Here is a 23,514-nt window from a genome sequence, read left to right on the forward strand (position 1 = left end):
AGAGTTAGGAGTACTGTGTGAGAAGTCCAGTGAACACTTACTTTAAGAAACTAGACGTACAGAAGAGGATTGAGCACTCTCTTCTGAGCTTGAAATCCAGGACTCCTCTCCCCTCCCCAGAGCTTTTCCCAAGGACCCCTTTAATTCATGCCTTGGTGGTTACACTCAGGGAAATACAGACAGAAGCAACAATAAAAAGCTGGACAATCAGCAAAAAAAAGCTGTGTTTTTTGTCCAACACTGGTTGTGCTGTCTTCTCCAGCACTGTCTGCTAAAGGATGCTGGCCAGGTGATCCTCAGAGGTAGTGGTGCCAGCCCTCTGCTTGCTGACACAAACGCCAAGGCCTTAAGAACGGTCTCTGTCCTTTAAGACCAGAGATAGAGGCAGCTGGAATGTGGACACAAAGGTCACTAAAGGTGAAGGGCTGGACTGTAGGGGACTTCAGTCCTGTTCACTCACTCCTATCAGCTTAGCATTAAAGTGAGGATTAACCCAGGTGACTCCTAAAATTACATATACCTAGCTGATGCACGTACCTGGAAGCAGGAGAGGGGAAACCCACCAGTAACAGCAGGTAGATGAGTTCTCACCTGGTTGTCGTCTGCTTCGTTTTCAGCATCATTTTCAGCAGTGTTCTGCTCTAGCAGCACGCTGTCTAGCATGGAGGCGTTGATGCGGAAGTCCCGGGAGGTGCTCAGCTTCATGTACTGCATCAAGTTCACCTGCAGCAACCAAAATGAAAGCAGGGGGAGGGGGCAGGACATCATGGCATAAGAAAAGGGCTTGGAGAAGAGACCTTATTGCAGCCTTCCAGTGCTGAAGCAGAAAGTAGGTGAAAAAGCACTTGCCCCTATGAAATCCAGTGGCCCATTTATGTTCTTCACAAGAGCCAAGTGCTCACCAGTTAGATTCTGACTCATGCAGTACCTCATCTTGGTACATCTATGACTGTACTCCCCCCCTTTATGAACTGTGCTGGGGGAAGCTGAGCGAGGAAAGCTGGAATTAAGGGCTTTATGTTCATCTAGTACTTCCAGTGACACCTGCTCTCAGCCTGATATCAGCAATCTGAAAGCAGTAGATGAGGCTGGAGCAAAGGCTGAATGAAAGAGGGGTGAGGCCCCTACATTCTTCTAATCTGAGCAGCAATCTGATCTTGTTTTCTCAAGGTGGAATGGCAGTAGCTCTCCCCCGTGCCGTGATAATGCTGCTCCCACTGAGTTGAGATCACAGAAGACATTTACATTACCTTTGATTTCTTGGAAAGATGGATAAGGAACTTCTCGTACTGTTCTATTGCAAAAATCAGGTTTGGGATTGGCTTGGTCTCCCGAAGCACCTTAGCCTGAAATGTGGAAAAGAGAGCAATAGCCAGATTTGAAGTAAGCAGCCTTGAGATTCCCTTATACAGTCATCAACAAGTATCCCAGCTACAGCACAATGCAGCACCTACATTTGTATCAGCAGCTTAGATTCCCCCAAAATCCAATGATGTAGCATGACACAGAGACCACAATCATTCCCTCTTTTAGAAACATACCTTCAGTAGCCTGCCAACCTCATTTGTTACTGGGTTTAAATGGCCTCCCAGAACGGTGCTGCAGTTTTACAGTCCTCCAGACCACAGCCCTGATATGCCTGACAGCCTAAGAAAAGCTTGTTCTGCTCCAGCTCTGCACAGGCACTACATGCCTATGTTCTGCAGGCAATGAGCTGTCATGTCATAGCTTACTCCAAATACAAAATAATCAGACACTACAAACAAATCAGACTTCACCTTTGTTTCATCCCTGCAAGCTTTTAGCTTGCATTTAGTAAAGATTTGTGTTTAATTTTTCTGAAACTTTTCTCTGAAGTTCAGGCTGAAGAAATCAGATTTCTACTGAGAGGCCAATGTGTCACTGGTGATGTCTAAGAAACCACCAGATAAAAGAAGCCTTGAGGTATGGATCTCAAGTTCAAGCCCAGCCCATGTTCTAACAGACACTATGTCTAGCTCACCATGACTGTGGAGATTGCAGCAGTTTCACCTTCTTTCTTCTTCTTTTTCTTCTCTTCTGCAAAGCTTAAGCTCTCACTATGGATGTTCTGAAGAAGGAAACCAAAAGATATGGCATTATAGGGTAAACAGGGAAGAAAGACCGGCCAAGTAAAGCCACAGAACTCTTTGGCCTAGCCAGCTAACAGCATTACTAGCTCTGTGACAGAAAGGTAGTGATAGATGGAACTGGGAGTGATTTTACACACACACACACACAAAAAGGAAAAGAAACAATAACTTCATGGTTTGTGCATTCACAAATATGTGTGTATGTGTGAGAAGTCCCAGAAACAATAGCTTTGCATACCACTATTTTCCCCAGTACACCATGTCTGGTTTACAGTTCCTTTGGTCTTCATTTAAGCACTCAGTTCCTGTCTACACATTTCAATCCTGTCTCAAGTTGCTGTCCTTGGCACCCACATGACTTTGTAGTGTGATGGCTGCAGTGCCCTTGACCTTTATTTGCTGCTGTGATTAACAGCAGCATGAACTTCATCCAAAAAACCTACATGAACATAAGGGAGTTCTCCAAACATTCTTCCTCCCCTGCTCTAGCAGAATTCAACATGCTCAGTCCCAGTGATACTGAAATATCTTAAGCTACAGTCATGTCAAGAAGATAGTAATCTTAAAAGGTGCCTATGCACTGCATCTGATTCACCACTCAGCATCACACAGACTCAGTTTGATTTTGTTAGCTTATGTCTTACCTGTACGTAAGTAATGAATGAGTAACACTGTGGGGTCAAATGGGAACCTGAGAGCTTCACCTGCAAAGAAGCAGAGAGGCTGGGATTACTCCCAGCTCAAGGCAAGGAGCCGTGTCCTGCAGTGATTTGCTCACACTCACCAGCTTCTCTAGCCTCCCTGGAACTGCATTTGAGGTGCTGCGGCAAGCTTGGATGTACTGCAAAGAAAACAGGAGTGAGTCTCTTCTAGATGCACTATTCCCATCCTGTAACCTGTGTTTCCAGGCAAGGGCTCAAAGCAGCTCACCCAGTTACCACTGACCAATTAAGAAAGGAGTGCTGACAAAGCACGAGGAGATCCCCAAGTTCAGAGGGACTACATCCCGTGTCCCGATCTCCCGTCCCCAACCCCGGGTCCAATGCTTCAAGCCTGGGGTGGGAATGAGTGGAAAGGGCAGGATTGCTGAGAACCACAAGAACACTGCTGGCACTGTTCACTGTTGCACACTGGAGAATCTGAATGAGGCACTGGAACCACTCAAAGCCAAGCTCAACCAAAGTCAGCTTGAGAAAAGCTTTTCTTTATCTCCTCCGGAATAGCTATCACTACTGTAGAAAAGTCACGAAAATGAGCACATGAAAGGCAGCAGAAAAAAAGATTCATCTTATACAAGAGATCAGCAGCTCAGTCCTGAGTGTAGCTGCTGCCAGGGGTCACTGTGAGCTTGCTGTAGCAGACAGGGAAAGTTTTTAGATCCCAGCCATCCCCCTGCCAGCAGAGCTTCACTCACATGCTTGATGAGGGAGGTGAGGATTGCGTATGTCTTGCTGAGGCTTCTCAGCAGAGAGTCCACACAGCTCCCTGCAGGAAGTGCTGTCTGCACCAGCTCATGAAAAACTGTCAGCAGAGTTCCCAACTGCAGAATTACACCTTTCTCCAGAGCCTGGGTTTGGTTTGATGCCTGAGTCGAGTCTTCTAGAAGAAAGAGATGAATACCACATGAATGTATGTCTAACGAGCTCAGTTACGCAGGTGGGAGACACAAAAGACCATCTTTTGTCAGGTGCACACAGCACCAGCGTGGCACGGGGAAAATAGTCACTGGAGGAGTTCTGTGACAACTCACTAACCTTACACTGCTGACATGGAACCAGTTAAAGGGAGAGCTTAACTGACCCTCAAATGACACCACCTCAAAATCCCCAAATATCTTTTTACTCCATCTTTGCCTGTCTTTGACAAAGGTGTGACAGCAAGAACGGGCCTCTTCTATTACCTGGTGCATCAGATCCCAGAACGGTAAGCCTCTTGATAAGCCAGTCCACCTCTTCAAGGACCTTATCTGCCTGGCCCAGAACCAGCAGCTAAAAACAGAAACAGCAGTAGCAAAACAAGTTATTGGAGGAGTTTGGCATAACTGGAATCTACAAGCCACTTGAACAAGAGTAGCTGGTTGTTTCATACACGGTTTTGACTCACACAGACAGTAGGGGCTGCAGTCTTCAGGTTCACTATGGCAAAATGAGACCGGCTCTCGATTTCTACGTCCTGTTGGAGGGGGAGAAAAATTCTGGTGAGCAAAACTTCAGCTGCTGTCACACGTTTTGCTCCAGAGATGAAATCAATTCTGCTGTGACAGCACTAAGTGATGTGAGTTAAGCTGCTGTGGACTCTGCATCATACCTGATCTATGTCTCCCAGGCAAGCATGGATGTCTTGTGCAAGTTCACGCAGCAGACTGACAGGACTCTTGTACAGAACATGAAGACTAAACAGCAAAGTCAGCAAACCCTTACAGCAAGAGAGATCCTCTGTGGGGAAGAGAAAACAAAAGTGCATGTTACTAGATGCAGAATTCCCTTAGCTATTCAGGAACATCAGACACCCAAGTGAGGGAAAGCCCCAGATTCAGTATGGATTTAACAGCCTACACTCCCAGAAATGATACATGGTAGATGAAAATTCTAATCAAAATCCTTTAGTTACAATAATGGGCATTGCATATAATATTACAAGGGGGAATACAACATACTAGATTCCCAGCTCATAGCAAAATGGGGACCAGAAGCACTGAGTGATAGCAGTGTGAATACAGTACATCAAGAGTAATGCTTTGCAGAGTATAAATGCAAAATTGAGCAAGAGATCTCCTAAATAACCAGAATAAAAAGCCAAGTAAGCGGCCTCTCTTTTGTTAATATTTATAGAGGTGGAGTTTCTTTCCTAATAGCCATGCTAATAACCACAGAGTCATGGCAATCCGTCAGTGAGTGGGACCTGAATGTATCTGCAACAAAGAGGTGAAAATAGGACAGGCACAACAGCGGAGCATCCAAGAGTCTAATATCAGTTGTGATGTAACACATCTGAACACGACCCTCAAAGCTTACATACCTAAAGCATTTTCTTTGCAAATTTTGACTGTCCAAGTCAGGAATTGAAGAAACTGCATAAGGGGAGAAAAGATACGAAGCACAGAATTCACCAAAAACAAACCCAAATCATTCAAGATGGTGAATCACACAGCAAAGAGAGACCAGCAGAGTCCCCTTCTGGCAGAAGGGCATTCAGCCATACTCTGTTATGTTCTGCAAAGGACACTTAACCTACAAACAAGTGAAAAGCTGAGATCCAGTACACAGCAATGCTATATGTTCCCTTGGACAGAATAACAGCTCCATTTAATCTAAGTTAAGTGATGGCACCAGACTTCTGGCACGCTTAGAGTGCTGTCTCTAGTCCGTAAAACTGGGGGACCTTTAGTATTTACTTTAGCAAATGCCTCCTGCATGGAATGAGCCAGGCACTCAGCCAGTCCTTTCTGAAGAGCTGTATTTGGACTGGTCACAAATCTGCTGGCCTGTTTTGGCTTTGTTCCCATGTGGAAACAACACCACATCCAGGCTCTACTAGGAGTCCCTGCGCAGGAGAACAAGTGGTTCAGACTCCAGATGCCCAAAGGTAACATCAGAACATGCAGGAGGGAGGGTGGGAAGGCAACTTGTTCTTCACTGTTCTTGCAGTCATTTGACAAGATAATGCTTGACAACTTATCAAAACTGTAATTTTAATATGGTCTAGTCTGCAAGAGAAGGCAGAAAACACACACACATCAAAGCTCTCAGATATCAATCCCATCTGGTAATGTTCTTCCCACACACATCCCCACCAAGCTGAGAAGGCTGTGAATTACCTGCTGAGAGCCTGGGTCCAGGAGCTTGGACAAAGTGGAGAGAATTGTGATGAGTAACTGTGTTTCCTTGGAGTTGAAGTCATCTTCAGAGCTACTGAGCTGGTTCACCAGAGATCTCTGATCGTGGAAAGGAAGGACAGAGTCCATAAGTGCGCATGCTTCTTGCAGGGACATTTTAAGAAGCAAATAACCAGAAGCTTCAGCAAATAAAGGAACTTGCAACATTTAAGAATGACAGAATATAAAAAAAGAGGACTCTTCTAAAGAGCACGTGCTCTTTTTTGTTGAGTGCTTACACAGAGGTCCATGTTCAACTCAGTCAAGTATGTTTTATGCAATATTATGGGACCCTACAACTCTGACCACATGTGCACTTCAATCCTGCTCTGCACACTGCCCCAAATAAGAAACTTTTCTGAACAGCCAGTGAGTCAGAGCATCAGAGCTGCTACTGCACACTTGATTCTGTGGTCAAGAAATAGAGAACTAACAGCATTTGCTGCCAGAATTACCAGTGCTTTGGAACATTTGCAGCACACAGTGGTACTTACCTGAAACTGTCGGATCTGGAAGGCAGCTTTCTCTGTGACATTAATATCCGCTTCTTCTGCGTCACCATCAGTAATATCTGGCAGAGACAGAGAGGTGCAGAAAAGAGCTAAATGCCAAGAGCAGAACACAGGATTTATTTCCAGAACTGGGAAGAACTGCAACTGCTCACAGCTAGGGAAAGAATACAGGCTGCAAAACCTTAGTGAGCACAGAAACACACTAGAGGCAAATCTGGAATAGAAGAGGGCTATATTTGGGCTATATTTGATTCCAGCTATCCTCTGCTGACAGACTAAGAAGACAAGGACTGGAGCCCTCTAGGTATTTATGGATAAAGAACACACATGGGCTAGAACACAGAGGGTAGAAACCAGAGGCAGAATTGTGCCACATGCCTACCCAGGGCCTGTAGAAACTGGGAGATCCTAGCAGCATACAGCTGCTGCACCGTGTTGAAGATCCGCAGCAAACCTTCCAAGCACAGCAGGGAAATGCTTTTGCCCTTCTTCTTCCCTGACTCTTCAACAGCAGTGGGAATTGAAGTATATCTCCAAAGCAGAACCCTGCGGGATGGGAGGAGTCAAAATCATGAGGCGCACTAAAGCTAAATGCACACTACAAGAGCTAGAATAGGAGTAATCACACGCTCTACCCTTAGGATCATATTTTTAATATAACTAAATGGAAGTGCTTTTTCCTGTAAGAAAGAAGAGGGAAAAGAGATTGACTTTAAAAGAAGAACGCTGTTTGATGTGAGCAAAATATCCACTGCTTTCTACCTGCACAGCTAAATAACTTCATCCTTCCCACATGCCAAAGGGACCTTCCAACCCCATTTCAAGTCCATCTTTATGGACTCATTTCTTTCAGTTTTCTTTCTGTCTCGGAGACTACCCAGACACTGACCACTGGCATCAAATCTGTCAACAACAAAAAGAGCTCATCTCTTGGCAGTTGGAATGTGTGAAATGTCAGGTATTTCTATGGGGCTCTACATAAATAAAATCAGAAAGGTAAAGTCAGGCAAAGCAAAGTGAAAAGCTTTGAAGAAAGTAAAACTGGTTGGCTCAAAGGAGACACTTCTGTTTGCAGGTAAACATCATTTTCCTGCTCCCCTGTTTCTTCCACTTTTCCTACTCCCTTCTCCTTTTTTCTCATTAGTTCCCTCTGCTATATAGGTGATCTTATTCTATTTCGATGTCCAATCATGTAAACATGTACCTTGCATGCAGCCCTAATGACTGCAAGAAAAATAACTTCTTATTTGGGATGAGACACAAAATGGGCACTATTCATGGCAGGGGTAATATGGCTTTTTGTGATCTCTGCTGTGAGGGATCTGAAGCAGCCATACGTCTGTGTAACACAGCACAAATCCCAGAAGACATTTAGAAGCTAACATTCTCAGATTTCCAAAGAATTACATGCCTGAATATCACAGAATCATAGAGGTTGGAAGGGACCTCAAGAGATCATCGAGCCCAACCACCCTGCCAAAGCAGGTTCCCTACACCAGGAAGGAATATCTCCAAACACCTTGCAGAAGGTCTAAATATTTCGTTTCCTAAAGTTTGTGTCCCTCTTATATCTGTTCTGCACTGATGTGAACTTTAACTTCATAGCACTCCAGAGGCCTCAAGAATCTATCCTGTACCCATCCTATCTCCTCTGTGACTGCAGGTGATGAGCCAAAAGTCAGGAAGAGGCTGAAAATGAGGGTTTGATGGTGTTTGGTTTTTCCCAGGCTGAAGTACCATTATTAGAGTTGTAGCACTCACTCTGCCTCAGAAACCATGGTGCCTCTGCTTGATTTCTCAGGAGCAAAGTAAGGCAATTCTCACATCCCATCGATAATAACTGTTTCAGACACTTACAGACTTCTTTCAAAAGCCTGTTTGAGAATCTAAGATCCCCAGAATGCCTTGCTACATTTTAGGGCTGACTGTTCCAAGTGACTCACCGTGTGATTTTGCAGAGGTTCTGAAACATCTTCTCAGGGTTTTGTCCATCCGGGCCGTCAGTTTGTCCTGTCTCCTCCAGCTGCTGCACCTTCTGCAGTGCCACACTGACAGCGTAGCGCAGGAACTCTGTGCTGGAGTGCAGAACTGCCAGGCTCTCCTCGTGGCTTTGGGCATTGTCCCTGAAGAATCAAGAGCACTGTCAGGGAGTTGAGGGCACACTGAAAAAGCACAGGGATGGCTTAGCAGCGCTGCAGCTCTTCACACCACAGTTCAAATGGCATGCAACACGCTACACAGAACTCTGCACCTGCTGCTTGCTTTCTGTTTGCCAAGTGGAATTCAAGATCTAAATACAGATTTACCTAAGAAATCACTAGCTGAATCCAGGCTGGAAAAGACCCTTTGAGGACAGAGTTCACCAGCACTTCCAGATACATTAACAGGCATGGTTCAAGTTGATATCTGGCTCTGATCTGTAGAAGACTGAAGCTCAAACACTAGAATTTGTTGACTAAGAACAGCCCATGACTGGAAGAACAGAAATTCTCCAAAATGCTATGAGTCATAAGCAAGGTCTGGGAAAGCTGTTTTGTCAGTGCCATGAGTTTCACAGCCTGGACTATGATGCTGCTTACACAGTACACGATGGCACCAGACACGCATTGTGCAGAAATGAAAACATCTGTATCGCGTATACGGTGCAGAAGATCAGCCAGCATGCAGACACCACAAAAGCAGCTCGTGAGCCACTCCAGCTGTGACACTGCTCTCACCTGAACAGAGCTGTGAGCAGCGTAGACACAAAGCCCATGGAGAGGAAGCTCCGTGCAATTTTGTTGCCCAAGGTAGATTTGTTCTTTCCAGCTTTCTCCTTCAAGATTTCTGAAAGTTTGTTGTAACACGTAAAGAGGCCTAGGACATCTTCAAATTTGTTCTTACTGCAGTAAAGTAGTAGAAGGTATTAGTAGAATAACTCCAGTCTTAGAGCTCCTAATTTGAAGTTGCAGTTGCTGAACTACACACGGACACTGTTTTAGATGATAAAACCATGATATGGTGCCTCCCTTCCTCCCCCATCCATTCCTCCTTGAGCTGTCTTTCTACAAAATGTTATATGACACCTCCCACATCACGTGGCATTCAAAAGAAAGATGCCCCCAAGGGTCTGTTAATGTCTGTGTCACAAAGCATATACATTCAGACAGCATCACTGTGTGTTGGACTGTTACCCTGAACCTCCAAGGTTCTGTGTCCTGCACCTGAAGAGCAAGGCACAGCACAGTGCTGAAGCACTGCTAGAGAGCAAGATCTGATGTTTTACCTGAAATTCCCTATGTTGAAATTGTACTCAATCAAGACCTCGCAAATTCCCATCACCTGGATAGCATAGATGTTATTCTTTACACCAACACCAGAAGATGGAGAAAAATCTGCTGATTTATCCTAAAAGGCGAAGGAAACAAATGAAAAAAATCTTTTCAAAACCTGACAAGAACTCAGCATCTTCTTCCACTGAGTCAGACTGAAAATCTGATTTACCAGTTCAAAGTCTTCCAGCTCACTCTTGATCATCCGTCGTGTGACAGATTCCAGCATCTCTTCAAAGTTTTGCTCAAATCCCACATCCTCCTCCTCATCTTCAGCTCCTTTGCATAGGTGCACAGTGCTCTTATACCAGGCTAGACAGTGCTGGATGCAGCAGAGCAGATGGGCCTGGAGGAAGCAGCCACACAGTCACAGTTAGCCTTCGAGACAGAGGTGACAGGCAGATGAGGTCGGGCTGTTCAACGCCATGGGACAGAATGCCACAGTGATGTAAAGAGCTGTGGATGCCTTCAAAGGTTCACGTCAGTTTTAAGAACATGCTTAATTCCCAAAAGGAGCTTTCTGTAATCCTACAGTTACCCGTTTCTAGCTTCACACACTGCTGTATGCAGCAGCTTGCCTATATAGGATGCACAGGTTTATCTTCCACTGCTCCTGCAACCCAGCTACTCTAACTGTTGAAGGAGACAGAAAGGGCATTTCCAAAAGGGCCTCACTCCAGACGAAGCGTGTGCTCCCTTCTCTGGGTGTGCTACTGCAGCACAGCACGGAAGCTTCCTTAGGGAAAAAAAAAGGAGTGAATTTGATTTTATTCCCTTGGAAATCCTCTGAATTGAGATCTCATCTGCAACATTATCAAAAGAGCAAGATCAAGGTCAGGCTCTTCTCTCCACCACATACACTGCACAATTATTTCATGTGGAATTTTGTTCAAAGAAGAAAAGTAACAAGGCGAGCTCAACAGAGGATAACAAAACTACAGAATCAGTGCATTTTTCACTCAGGTACCCCAAACCACTTTGATAGCAGAGCTCTAAGATATAGCCTCAGACAGGAGTAACATGCCCAGCTGTGTGCCATTAAAAGAATTGCCCCAAGCTAGAAGAGGTTGAAGAAGCACAAGGTATTCAGCTCACGTAGCAGCACAACCAAATTCCTGTGGAACAGAAGACTTTGCAGTTGTGGCCACCCAACATAGCTCTTACCAGCGGTTCTTGCAAAAAGATTTGATCTCCTTGAGCCATTATACATCCCTCAAGTTTCAGTGGAGGCAGAAGATCTGGCTGGGGCAAGTAGTATTGCTTCACCTGACACAGGAAACAGGGAATAAAAATAACCAGTTCCTTAGTAACCGAGCCTCTTGAGTTGTTTGAACACAGAAAATCATCATCTTTGTACTCAGTTCTACAAAGGGAAAACTAGCACTGTGATAATGAGACCATGCAAGCAACTCAGTCACATCATCTGCTCTATTAGTGATTAGAATTCTTTCTTCAGCTGCTCACGTGCTTCTCAGCCACAAGGCCAGGTCACTGCACTGAAATAAATCTGATTACTGTTTCAACATGCAGCATCACTTGTTTCACCTGCAGTGTTATCCATCCTTTCTACAGTGAAGAAAACTCACTGTTCCCATTGCCCAGTCCCCATACTGAATGCCTGGTCCTGGTATGACATGCAGCTTCCTGGCCTAAGGATACAGGCAGGTATGGAGGTGACACTTGGCACTAAAACAAATCTGTGAAAGACCATGCTGGTCATCTAGCAGAGCAGGCAAAGGAGATATGCTCCAAGTACTGATGTAGGATTAGAATCAAATGGGAAGTTTTATATAATGATGCTATAATATGTTTGCACCAAATTCCCATTAATTGCCCTCTGCTACCCCAAAACTGCCTTGGCTCTGTTCTTGTTCCCTTCTCAGACCCTATACTGACATGGGAAAGTTGGAATTAATCAGCATGAACTCCAGATGATTAAAAGTGAAGAAAACCACTTGTTGCAAAGAAAGCACAGCCCGTCCAATGGATTGAGGAAATGTGACTGTCTCATTGCTGTGAGCAATGCTGCTGAGGGATGAGTTAATCCTCCTAGATCCTAGAAGGACTTGGGTACTCTCCCTGTGGGAAGACAGCAGAAATAATTACACAACCTAGGGGATGTATGGTAAGCTAACAGTTGCGGACTGCTAAGGAACAAGGAACACATCAAGCACTTCTCTGGGCACTGGTTCTGAGATGCTGCAAGAAACGTCAAGGACTGGATAAGGTCCCAAGAAATGTTTTCTCTTCCATCTTGTGTCCTGAGACAGAATATGAACGGGTTTCTAGACATTCACCTAGTTTGTGCTCCCAATATAGCAGGGATTCAAACACCTCCCTGTACAAGTGCCACAGCATTTACTCATCTTTCAAGTGTGTGGGAGAATTATTTTCCTAATGCCTAACCTAAATGGTTCGCTATACTGGTCTCTGTGGAGAATGCTTAGCATTTCTGCAGCCATGTCACGGGGTTGTGCCTTACCTGGGACAGAAGTGTTTCCATTATGGAGCTGGCCAGCTGGGAGTTCCTGCGTAGGACATCATAAAAACCCTGAAGACAGGAAGGAAGGACAACTTGGCTTACATGAGAAAGAAAACAAACCATATGCATAACAAGTTTGCGTCACAGGACAGAAACAACCCTTAGGCACTGCAAGTAGCTATGAGCAAGAAACAATGTGCTCAGTGTAAAACCCCATACCTGGCAAAGCAAAGGCTTAACAGAAAGAAGGTATGAATCAGAATGAGCATGAATTTCCTTGCAGGGGCTCTCTCACAAGCTGTATCTCCCTAGCAGCAGTGGCATTGAGCCCAGAGTGACTTTCACTGCTATTTAACACCAGCACTAGATCCAACTTCAAACTGTGAAATCCTGCTTCAAAGGCCAAACAAGTCAGCAGGGAAACTGCAGGAAGCAAAAATCCTTCCAAATGAAAAATCTCAGTGGATGGATAAGGCAAGCACAAGTCCTGTGTCATACCCCAAACTTGCAGCTCATCAAAGGTCAGTCAACCAAGTCGAGAAGGAAACAAAATTTTTCTGGTCTAAACAGTGTTCCTATTCTCAGGCCAGTATCCCACTGTTAGCTCTGGGCTAATACATGTACCCACAAATCACTCTTTATATTATGCCCTTCATCACAAGAATCTAAGAGACATTAATAGAAAGCTGTGAAAGGAGGGGAAAAAGGATGGATCCCTGATAAACTTCAAGGAAGTTTCCACAGACTCTCCAGACAGGACTTTATTGGAGTCTATTCACACTCAGCAACACTGTTTCTATCTAGCAACTGTTACAACACTGCTCCCCACTGAGCAACCAACACATTTCCTAGGCCACACCGCAGGAAGAGGGCCATTGACTCTTAAGCAATGTATGAGACAAGGAAAATCTGTTAATGTGTCTAAGGGCCTATAACGGTCCAAAATAAAACGAAGCAGAAGGACTGCAAGAATCATTACAGTTTCCAGGATAAGCATGTGTCCCACAAAGAACATAACTGAGACAATGCATGGCTTTCCACAAAAACGTGATCTTTATCTACCTGGGGTTACAGAAGAACCAGACTACAAAAGAGCTGCTAGCTGTTTAAAAGGAGGCTGAAGAAACCATGTTTACCTCATATAACATGAGTCGGACATCGGCTTGCTGGCTCAGACATCGCCTTAGGCTGCCCAGGATTTCAAGGCAGAAGGCCTCATTAGCTGCAGAATTATAGCAGGCATGAACATCTGCCTGGACCTGAGAGGGAATATTAGTCACATTATACTGCTTGCAGTTCTCAGTATCGCAGAACAGAAGCAAGGTGATAAGGGGCCTGACCTCTAAACAATCACTGAAACGGTCCTTAGCGTGCTGCCAGGCTCTGTACAACCATCACAGAGCAGTGGGAATGCTCCACAGAACACTGGTGTTATAAGATATAATGACCATCTTCTCTTTGCATACTGCATTTCAAAAAGCACTGCTTCCAGGACTAACCCTTGCCCAAGATGTATCTTCACCACTCTGAGTTGTTTCAAACTATGTATTAGAAAGGAGACTGCCTCACATGTCTGCACTGGAGGCTGCAGAACAGCACTTACCTGAGTGGCACCAATGGCCTGGCTGCACTGGGAAGAAGACAAGCTGCCCAGGATCTTAAAATTCCTTAACAGAAGCAAAAAGCCAGCAACTGCAGCTTTACGAGCATCGAGCTGCCTGTGAGTCAGGGGGAGAGAAGCAAAGCATAAGGAAAAAAGGAAGCAAGAAGTTCAAAAGGAAATACAGGAACAACTCAATAATGAAAAAGTGTTCACAAAAACAGTGTGATTGGGCCCAGTGGCACTCCCCAGGAGAGCAACACAGCCCCAGGCAGTTGTGAGTTTGGTAGTTTGCTGGGAACTCCTTTGCTCTACAATCACAACATTCAATTTCTTTTTCTGCCCTCACAGTGCTTAAACTGAAGGAGAGCCCCAGATCAAGACTCAAGCATTAAACATCCCTTGAAACCTTAAACGGGAGCAACTCACAGAGCTCTTCCCAGAGCTGCAAAGTTCCTCACAGAAAGCTGGTGTTTTGCTTTGCTCACTGAAATCCCAGATCTTTCCCGAAGACCAAGTTCCTTGCCTTAAATAGCAGCACTCAATTATGAATTCTGTTTTCATCATCAGACAGCCATCGCCCCACAAAACTCACTCTGTGATCACAGCGTTACGAAGGCAGCAGGATGTATTGCTCAAAGCATTACCAAGACAACAAGGCTGTTTCTGTACCATTTTGTAAGAGATCAGAATGCTGAGATGCCACCTTCCCTCTGAGCCAGTGGCTCTGTCTAAACTCTCTGTGGCATCCGGAGGCACTCAGTTGTGTAGAGTATTAGAAATGGTTTTAATTCTGCATTCTTATTTGGAGTTCCCAACAGCTTTCTGAATTTCCAAACACCACTTGTCTGAGGGTTGGGATTTGTGTCTCAGTGGGAACAGCCGTGACTGCATTACAGTCCTGGGCTGAAGGGATAGATGTCACTATCAAGTTATGGGAAGAACACAGAAAGGAGACACTTAGCCAAAGCACACAGCAAGTATCTCTGCTCAAAAAAAAAAAAATAAATGCAAACGAGTTGCAGAAATATCTTCAAAGAATCCTCTCTCCATCTTACCTGGAAAATATAGCTTTCTGGAGAACAAGTATCAGGGAGTCCCTCACCGACATGCTGACTTTGAGCAGGGGCTGGAAAGAAACACATACTTTGGAGACAAAAACACTAGGGCATGCCAAGCCCTTGGGGCCTATGAGCTCATCTTCCTTGGGTCCATCTGGCCCTTGATTTTTAATACTGTCATCAGTATAGCAGGGAAACCAAAATATTTTAAAATAACATAAAATTAAACCCGGAGAGAAGAAGCAGCAGGATACCTTGGCAGGCTAGTGAGGACAAAGGGCAAGGGTTTGGGAAAGAACTGTCGTCCCCAGAGCGGACCAAGCAGGTAGAAGTTGAACTCCAGGGCAATACCTCAGTCCAGGCGAAGAGAAATACTGACATAGAGCTTAGACAGAGAAAAATCAACAGTGACAGCTAAAGCTGTTCAGCTGAACACCATATACTTAGTTTTCTACAGTGCAGCATCTGGGCATCTTCCAGATGAAAGGTCAGCACAGAGCAGTCCGGCACCGTTCCAGATCGCACCATATGTTTTTCTTTTTGGCTAGAGGGCATATGCATACCCAAGCTTGAAGAACAGTTCTATGCCACACTGAACAACATATAGCAGAGTATTAAGGCTTATTTTACAAGAAGGATTATTAGATCATGCATATAATTGTGGCCTAAAGCTATCACTGGAACTAAACTAACAAGGATATTTATGAAGAAACGCAAAGCCTTACCTGTACTGCCCGGAGGAGCCCTTGCACTGTGTCGATGGGCAGAAAGGACAAATTGTCAAAGGTCTCTGTGACTCTGGAGGATGAGTTCTGAAGCACAAGAGGAGCAGACACAACAATATTGGACAGCAAGTCTGAAAAAAAAATGAAATAAAAGGAATGTCTGCTGTCAGGCGGCTAAAAAAGTCTTTATTAGGGAAGAGAGCAAAATATTTCTACAGGGCTATAACAGGATGAGCATCGACAAGCTGAGTACTACTGCAGGCATGGAGCTCAACATACTCACAACCCAGCTGCAGGGCCTCACCCCACCAGAGGGCACTGAGGTATAAGAGAAGAGGATTCAGCAAAGGCATCCCTGCAGCCCCAGGGACTCCCAAGCACCCACACCCAAGGACGACAAGGAAGGTAAGGCTAGGAACTGACGGATACCAATGTTCTGTGCGTCACTTACTCCATGGCAACTGCCTTGAAACGTATTTTTCATCTGTGACAAATGCAAGGTGATTTGAGGCAGCTGACACCTCAATAAAAAGAAGGAACAACTGATTTTCTTGGCTTCAAGCCACTTCTGAATGTAACTTCTCAGAACCTCAGCTCCTGCAAAGTGTCAACAGAGCTGTACACACTTCTCTCTGTACTTTTACCTATGAAGTGGCTGACAGGAGAAGCTGCTTTTGTGAGGACTCTGTTCAGGACTTGCTCAAGAATATCACTTCTGATGGGCTCATGGACCTGAAATGAGAAAGAACAATAAAGACAAAATCCACATAACTTTAAAATATTCCTCTATATCGGAGCACAGGTCCTGTCCAGTACAAAGCAAATCCAAATCCAAATCCAAATTTACCCCTTCAGTGAAGATTCTGGTTTCAATCCCACCTCTACATTTTCTCTGTACCTCTGAATTTCCCTACTTTCTATGCAGTTTCTCTCATACAATGGAGATTACACAAGTACCATAGCAGATGGAACAGATTAGGTATGGGTCATTATGAAGATGATCTCTTCCTGCTGGACGAAGGCAGAAAAGAGACTAAATCTAGTACTGTTTGTAAAGCACTCGTGTAGATACCACTGGCAAGGTTTTGACACCATTTACAAAGAGAAAATAAGAATAGTCTTGCCCAGCAAAAAGCTCTCCAAATCATACACTACCTTAAATGTTTCCAGCAGGATACTCGCTCCCAGTTTGCAAGCCTGCTGTGCTGGCATTTTTGAAAGGCCAAAACTGGTCTCAGCAGCTTTCCCTCCAAAGGACTTTTTTGGTTCATATGATTCCATGAGGCTGAAGCCGAGGTCTACCAGTCCCTGAGTAACATGGTCCCAGCCAAACGCACTAAGGAAAACATTAAACAGACCAGGAAAGAAACAACTTAGTCACAGGAAACGTTTAGATTAGACCAGATTATTACAAAATCTACCACGGTGATTCTAGATCTGAAACAGCACTGAGAGATGCTTGTTCACATCGGGGAAGATGCCATCCCTCTCAAACTCATGGCTGACTTTAAGCTGAGGGGCATGTGCTCAGCCCTTGTCTTTTGCATTCCTGGCTCTCCAACCATCAGACTTCTGTTCCAGTTCAGGCGTTTGCTTCTTATGGGGAATGGTTTGCACTCAGATCTCACCCAAAAGTGATGCTGAGCTGCAGTCTGAAAGTACAGACTATACAGATCCTGGGTCATCAAGTCAGAACAGGAATACCTTACATCAAAATACAGGACAACCAGTGACAGATCACAGAGCTATTCCACAGGATGTTTAAAGGACTAACCACACAGGGAAAGCAAACAGTGAGTGAACCCATCACTCATGCCTTGATCAGAACACAAACTACAGCTAGCAGCATGACTCATACCTTCATCTCCTTTCCTACTAAAAAACAGACAACTCTGATCAGTTCAGTCATCTGTAACATCACGTACTAAGATGGGGTGGAGGAGCAGACTTATCGATCTATTCTTTTGTTTAAATTCATCAGTATAAAACTGTGATAGAAACTTTGGATTTTGACACGGTTCACTTTTGGCAGCAGGTCAGCAATGCTTTTGTGATCCCAGAGAACTCTAGTAAGGCTGAAACACTCCCCCTTCCAAAGTCCACTGAGCACTCTGCAGCACGTGGCAACAACCCACCTATTTTTCACCACCTCCAGAATTACGGCTGTTACATCATGTTGTTGAGGACACAAATCCTGCAGAAACTTGGAGGCCTGTAAGAACTGCAGGTCCTTGCAGCTTCTTGTGATTGATGTTTTCAAGAAATCAAATATCTGGAACATAAAATCACAGGGCAAGAGGAAATGATCTTTGAAATGGGATCTGTAAAGCCTTGGGTATGTTCCAGTAAGAGAACTAATCTGCCAAAAGCTTCAGCTCACTTCTTTCACAGGACAAATACACCAACCTTATTAAGTGCCTGAAGGAGGGGAACTTGCTGCCAGATGCACTATGGGTAGCTACCACAGAGCCAAAACGTTAGAAAAAGAGGACATTGCTTCTCTTCCCACACTGCAGCTCTAGTCCACAGGAAACACAAGTCTGGAAAATTCTGATATTGCCCCGGGGTCTTCTGTAGTGTTCAGAAGCCAGAGTGTACCTCTAATCTAACTGCCTCCCCATGAGCATCCTGAAGCCACTTTTACCCTGATTCTGATATGACTCTGACCTAATCATCCTTCCTTTCTTTTACAAGAAAGCACAGCACACAACCCCACTGAAGTTCCCAGCGTATTTAACTCATACATACCTGCTCTTGCAATCTGTGTTTTACTGCAACCGAAAGCAAAAGGGCCACACTGAAGGGACACAGGGCTCTACCAGGGTCCTTCTGTTGCTCAGTCTAGAAAACAGTGAGCAACTCAACTGCAAGACCACACAAGCTGAAGAAAACTATCAGGCTCACATCACACTGCTGTTGTGGTACAGAAAGGAACATATCTCTTTACACTTAACACTTCATATTATCATAAAATGATCCTAAAACGATTCAATCCCTTCTGAAGACAACCAGTGCTGATTGTCAAAGCCCTGCATCAACACCTTCAAAAGCAGTGCCCGGTCCATCTTTGCTGTACCTTTAGATGTTTGATTAGTTCCTCGCCAATGTCCTGATCCAGGCTGATAGCAGAAACAATATGGAGAATAACAGTACCTTCCACGTGGCGGAGCTGGTCTAGGGGCACTGTGGCTACCTCAAGGTCTGCTGATCTGTGAGGGTTAGCAGAAAAAAAGAATCAAAACACAGACAAAAAGAACCTGAAAAAAACCCATCAAGCCACCCAATGCCATAAATTATTTCTTAGGTGTCAAGAAGTACGTGCCTGTATAAGATCTGACAGTTCACATTCAAGGAATACCGAGCAGGATGAAGGTGACTGCAAATACCCAAGTAGTAAAGAAAGGGAATAGCAGAGAGAGAACTTACTGTGGAAGCCTCTGCTCTTCCTTCTGTCTCTTGTCCAGCTGATTGAAAAAACTGATGATTCCTTCTAAAACAGTTTTCTTACTGCCCTGCAAAGCAGAACATTATATTAAGCAACTGCACAGTCTGCAGGATCCAGAGAAGTACACTCTATTCCCACACCGATCACAAATGTCCTGGTATTCTTTATCACCCTTCATCAATTGCTGAGGCAGGGGAATGCTCTCGCATTGCTCCCTTCTAGGTGAAGTTACTTGGTTTAGTCTGTCTGCTTCCTTTGGCTGCAGTTATTATTGAAGAACTGCAGGAAATGGAACCTCTCAGATGTTTTTGTTGCTTGGTTTTCCTTTTTTTTTTTAAGTTATTGTGAAAGATCCTTTCCAATTAATAAATTAGGAAGGCTTTCAAACTCCTAGCCTTATTTCTGTCATTACATTTTAGCTAGCAGATACAAATGACGTCCTGTAACAGACAGACAATTTGTCTTGATCACATACTTCAGCATCCACTTGGTCACAAATAAAGAAGAGCCAGAACACCGATGGAGGACAGACAAGTACCTGCAGCCTCTGCCTGCTGGATGAGCACAGGAGGTGACACATTTCTAGTACAAGTCAGACTACAACCCAGGAGAGAGTTACACTGCACAAGCCACTGTTTCACTTGAAGCAAGCAGATCACAGTGAGCAAAGCTACACTCAAAAATACCAAAGACAATCCACTCTGCTGCCTCCTGGCTCTGAGGTCAACCCTTATTTCCCAAAGGTTTGCTGTTACAGTTCCCTGCAAGCAAGAACAAGATTGTATCTTTCTCTGAGCTTCTTCAGGCTAGAGGGAAGAACAACAAAACCAAAAAATCAGATGATGCCCTGCTCCTGCTCTCCACAGAACAATTTGGGAGCAATCAGAATCCCCTCTGAAATTCATCTCATGTCTCAGCCTGTGAGAACTTTTCCTCCTAATATATGCTCAGGGGGAGACCAGCTTCCATGAGCTCTTACCTTTGCAGAAAGAAGCAGCAGCTGATAGACCACGGGGGGAATTTCCTGCAGGTCTAATTTGGAGAACATCCTAAGGACCTTTTCCACCACAAACTGCAGCTCCTCTCCTGAGAGTGGAATATCCCTGTTGAATCAAAGATGCAGCCTAATCACTTCTGTTGTCTTCTTTTAGAATCCTGCAGCAGATTCAGCCCATAAGTAGATATGTACAGACAAGTGCTCCCAAAGTCCTCATCAGAATTACTTGTCAGAGAACCCTCGGGATACCATTCAACCATCAGTGCCTGCATCTCCTTCACATCATGCTTGTTCATTGACATACTGTTAATCTGTCAAGGCTCGCACATGGAAAATCAACTACAAGCAGGAAGCAAAACCCATACAACCACACACCCCCACAGCCATTGGGTGGTCTGTAACTCAGACTAGCAACATTACCTATGAGCACTGGGTGTACAAAGGAAAATACAACAGAAGTCTCTGCTCTTAAGCTGCCAGCAGCCACTGAATAAGTGGCTGTGAGAAGCTGGGAAACACACTAGGCTCACAGCAGCCTTTGGAGCATGCTTGCCCAGATGTGTTTTGTATCCACACGGATCCAAAGTGGATGTTCACTGACCAAAGCATTCATGGAGCTGTGCCTGGTATGCTCAGACTGCTCGTACTTTCCCCAAACTACACGTGAAATGGGACACAAACATAACTGCAGCACAGGAAGGCATTGATGCTTGCTGAAGGCGAAACAGAATTACCGGAACATGTTGGCAAGATGTATTACACTCTGAGGATCCCACCTGGTAAAATAAACACTTGTCAGAAAACTGAGAGGAAGTAGAATTACTTTTTACCCCTTTATCCAGTTTCCCTGTCTCCCACATCAAGATTAGAAGCCATATTTCCAACCAGAATCACCACTGCCACCTTAATATCCAGATTTAGAACGGCTCCAAACTGTCCTGGCCCCCACAGTAACAAACACCAAGAAAGGAATAAAAACTGGCACTTCCTGCAATCCATTCATGAGACACTATTACAAAATCTGGAAGCAGGGCGTTCCCTTGCCTTTCCAGCTAGAAAAGACACTGTCATGGAGGGCATAGATTCAAAGATGATAGAACACTGAACTCCTTCTCAAAAAGTAATATGAAACAGTTTTGTCACGCTACTAAGGGGAGCTGATGGGGCTGTGGACACATCTGGCAACTGCAGATTGAAGTAGCTTCTTTCCCGTGGGGTGTCAAAGGGAATTCAATCTGTAGAAAGCCCCGATAGAAATAGGCACTGACTGATTTTTAAACAAACTAAAGTATAGTGGAGCTGGCAGAGATGTACATACTTGCTGGAGCAGAGGGTATTTATCAGCTGTTTCTTAAATTCTTCCCCATTCAGTTCACCTGAAAAAACATAAGACTTTTAGGAACCCACTGCAAAGGGAGTGAAGACAGACTGGGGAGAAAGAGATGAGAAGGGTTACCTTTCCCATAAGCCAGGCTCTCCTTAGAGTTGGACAACGCAGTAAGAACAGTGGAAAACAACTCCAAGGATTTCCCATTGGACAGACTGCCTCCCTTAATAACTTCAACAAACAAGTTGGCAAGTTCAGCCAGCGCATGGCCTGGCAGCTGGTGAGCCTGGGAGGAGGTGGAACAACAGGGAAGAACCTGAGGCAGTACTCAGGAGAATTCCTCATACATGTCCACGTGCTCACCAAACACCAGAAAAGGACACTTCCTACAGTGCAACGTTCCTAAAAGAGGATTTAATCCCCAAGACTTCTATTTTAATAGTGTCCTTCATAGAGAAGCGCAGTTAATCGAGTAAATGCAATTATGATTTTGGAGTTTAGGTCTGAATATCCAAAGCTCATATTTACACACAAGCAAATTCCAAGACCAAAGCAGATCTGTGGACAAGGAATAACTCATTTTCCTCAGAGGTCTGGTGAAGTGCCTCGCTTTGCTTGCTAAGGGAGACCAGAAGAGACCATAGGAAAGCCGGCCCAAATAAGCTCCTACCTCCAGCATCAGCAGCCCTATGATTTCAGACACTTTGCCCACGTGCAGATCTCCTGATTCCACCAGAGGCACACAGTGCTTGTAAACCTGCAGCCTCCTGAGAACACCGCTCGGCTGGGAACATGGGGAGCCTTATCATGAGAAAATAAAGAACGGGAAAAGAGTTATACAAGCAACATGTCACTTCACAAGAAATTTGCAGGGCTAAACTGTCACCCAACTGCAGCTCCTCTCTTTATATATTTGACAAAATAGATTGAAAAAGAAAAGAGTACAGGAAATGAGAATCTCTAGGATAGAACAGCTGAAACACTCAGCACTGCTATCACATTCTTTGGTTCTCTCAACCTGCTGTCCACGATCAGGAAGTACCAACGTTTTGAGAAGAATTTGCTTGGCAACTCATTTTCAGCCAGTCAGTTCAGTTCTACTGAAAGACACCTCAAGATTCCCAGAAGAAAACCCCATATAGAATCACAGAATGGCTTGGGTTGGAAGGGACATTGCAGCCCATCCAGTCCCAACCCCCTGCTGTGGGCTGGGTGCCCCCACCAGCTCAGGCTGCCCACCCAACCTGTCCTTGAGCACCTCCAGGGTTGGGGCACCCATAGCTCTCTGGGCAGCTGCGCCAGGGCCCTCTTAACGAAAAGAGATCTAACCTTAGCCTCCCTTCTTTCAGTTTACAGCCATTCCCTCTTCCCCCTCCGCCTCCAGCCCCCACCTTTGAAGATCCCCTTGAGCAGCGCCGCCGTCTCCCTGCCCCTCAGGGCCTGCCTCGTCACCACGTCACCCAGCTGAAAGAGAAGGCCGCGCCGTGAGCTGCCCCGCTTCAGCCCGCGCCTTGAGAGCAGGACAAGCCGCCTCCCACCCGCCCGCCTGACAGAGCCAGCGGAGCACCCTCTCCCCCAGCACCTCGCCCTCCGCCATGCCCTCAAGAGCCTCCCGGAGCCGCTCGGGGCTCTCCTCGGCCGCCAGCTGCAAGATGCGCTGCGCCATAGCTCGGCCGCTGTCATCCGCCGCAGCACCGAAATTCCCGCCCGGAAGCGCTGCTCGTCGCCTTGGCAGCAATCCCCGCCTCCCCATACGTCACTTCCGTTCTCCACGAGCGAGGCGCGCCCTCTCCCTACCTGACCCGCGCGGGGAGTCCGCGGGTTCGAATCCCGCGTGAGGTGGCGGTGGTACAAAGAGCCCATTCAGGACCCGCTGCGAAGGGAAGCACGTGGGGCACGGTACCCTGGCGCCAGGCCGGGCACGAGGGGCCCCGCACGGCGTTAGGTGCGGAGTCCGACCACGGCTGGGAGCGTTGAGCCCCATGCTGATGGGAGCGAGCCCAGGGCGGATCCTGTGAGAGTCCCCACAGTGTGTCCCCCGCCCTGAGCCGTCTCCCAGGGCCTTGGCG

The 23,514-nt window shown here is 45.5% G+C and overlaps 1 protein-coding gene across 1 annotated transcript; it reads right to left on the bottom strand.

The window, feature by feature from the left end:
• Positions 1–346: 346 nt before the first annotated feature.
• On the bottom strand, positions 347–23,111 carry FANCI (FA complementation group I). Its single transcript, XM_065734354.1, has 37 exons — positions 23,013–23,111; positions 22,837–22,909; positions 22,116–22,246; positions 21,575–21,731; positions 21,437–21,494; positions 20,853–20,894; positions 20,101–20,224; positions 19,103–19,188; positions 18,753–18,885; positions 18,425–18,517; positions 17,812–17,948; positions 16,832–17,012; positions 16,321–16,408; positions 15,677–15,807; positions 14,949–15,019; positions 13,894–14,008; positions 13,427–13,549; positions 12,291–12,359; positions 10,973–11,074; positions 9,981–10,154; positions 9,763–9,884; positions 9,215–9,379; positions 8,441–8,620; positions 6,880–7,043; positions 6,480–6,556; positions 5,929–6,045; positions 5,130–5,181; positions 4,419–4,546; positions 4,215–4,283; positions 4,012–4,099; positions 3,526–3,710; positions 2,896–2,952; positions 2,756–2,815; positions 2,003–2,089; positions 1,251–1,346; positions 538–723; positions 347–364 (listed from the first exon to the last, which is right to left on the bottom strand). The coding sequence occupies exons 1-37, from the start codon at positions 23,109–23,111 to the stop codon at positions 347–349; spliced, it is 4,038 nt and encodes a 1,345-aa protein (XP_065590426.1).
• Positions 23,112–23,514: the final 403 nt, after the last annotated feature.

This window comes from Cyrtonyx montezumae, unplaced genomic scaffold (assembly GCF_038088225.1).
Source record: "Cyrtonyx montezumae isolate F1298 unplaced genomic scaffold, pur_monq_1.0 scaffold_17, whole genome shotgun sequence".
Classification (NCBI taxonomy): Eukaryota; Metazoa; Chordata; class Aves; order Galliformes; family Odontophoridae; genus Cyrtonyx; species Cyrtonyx montezumae.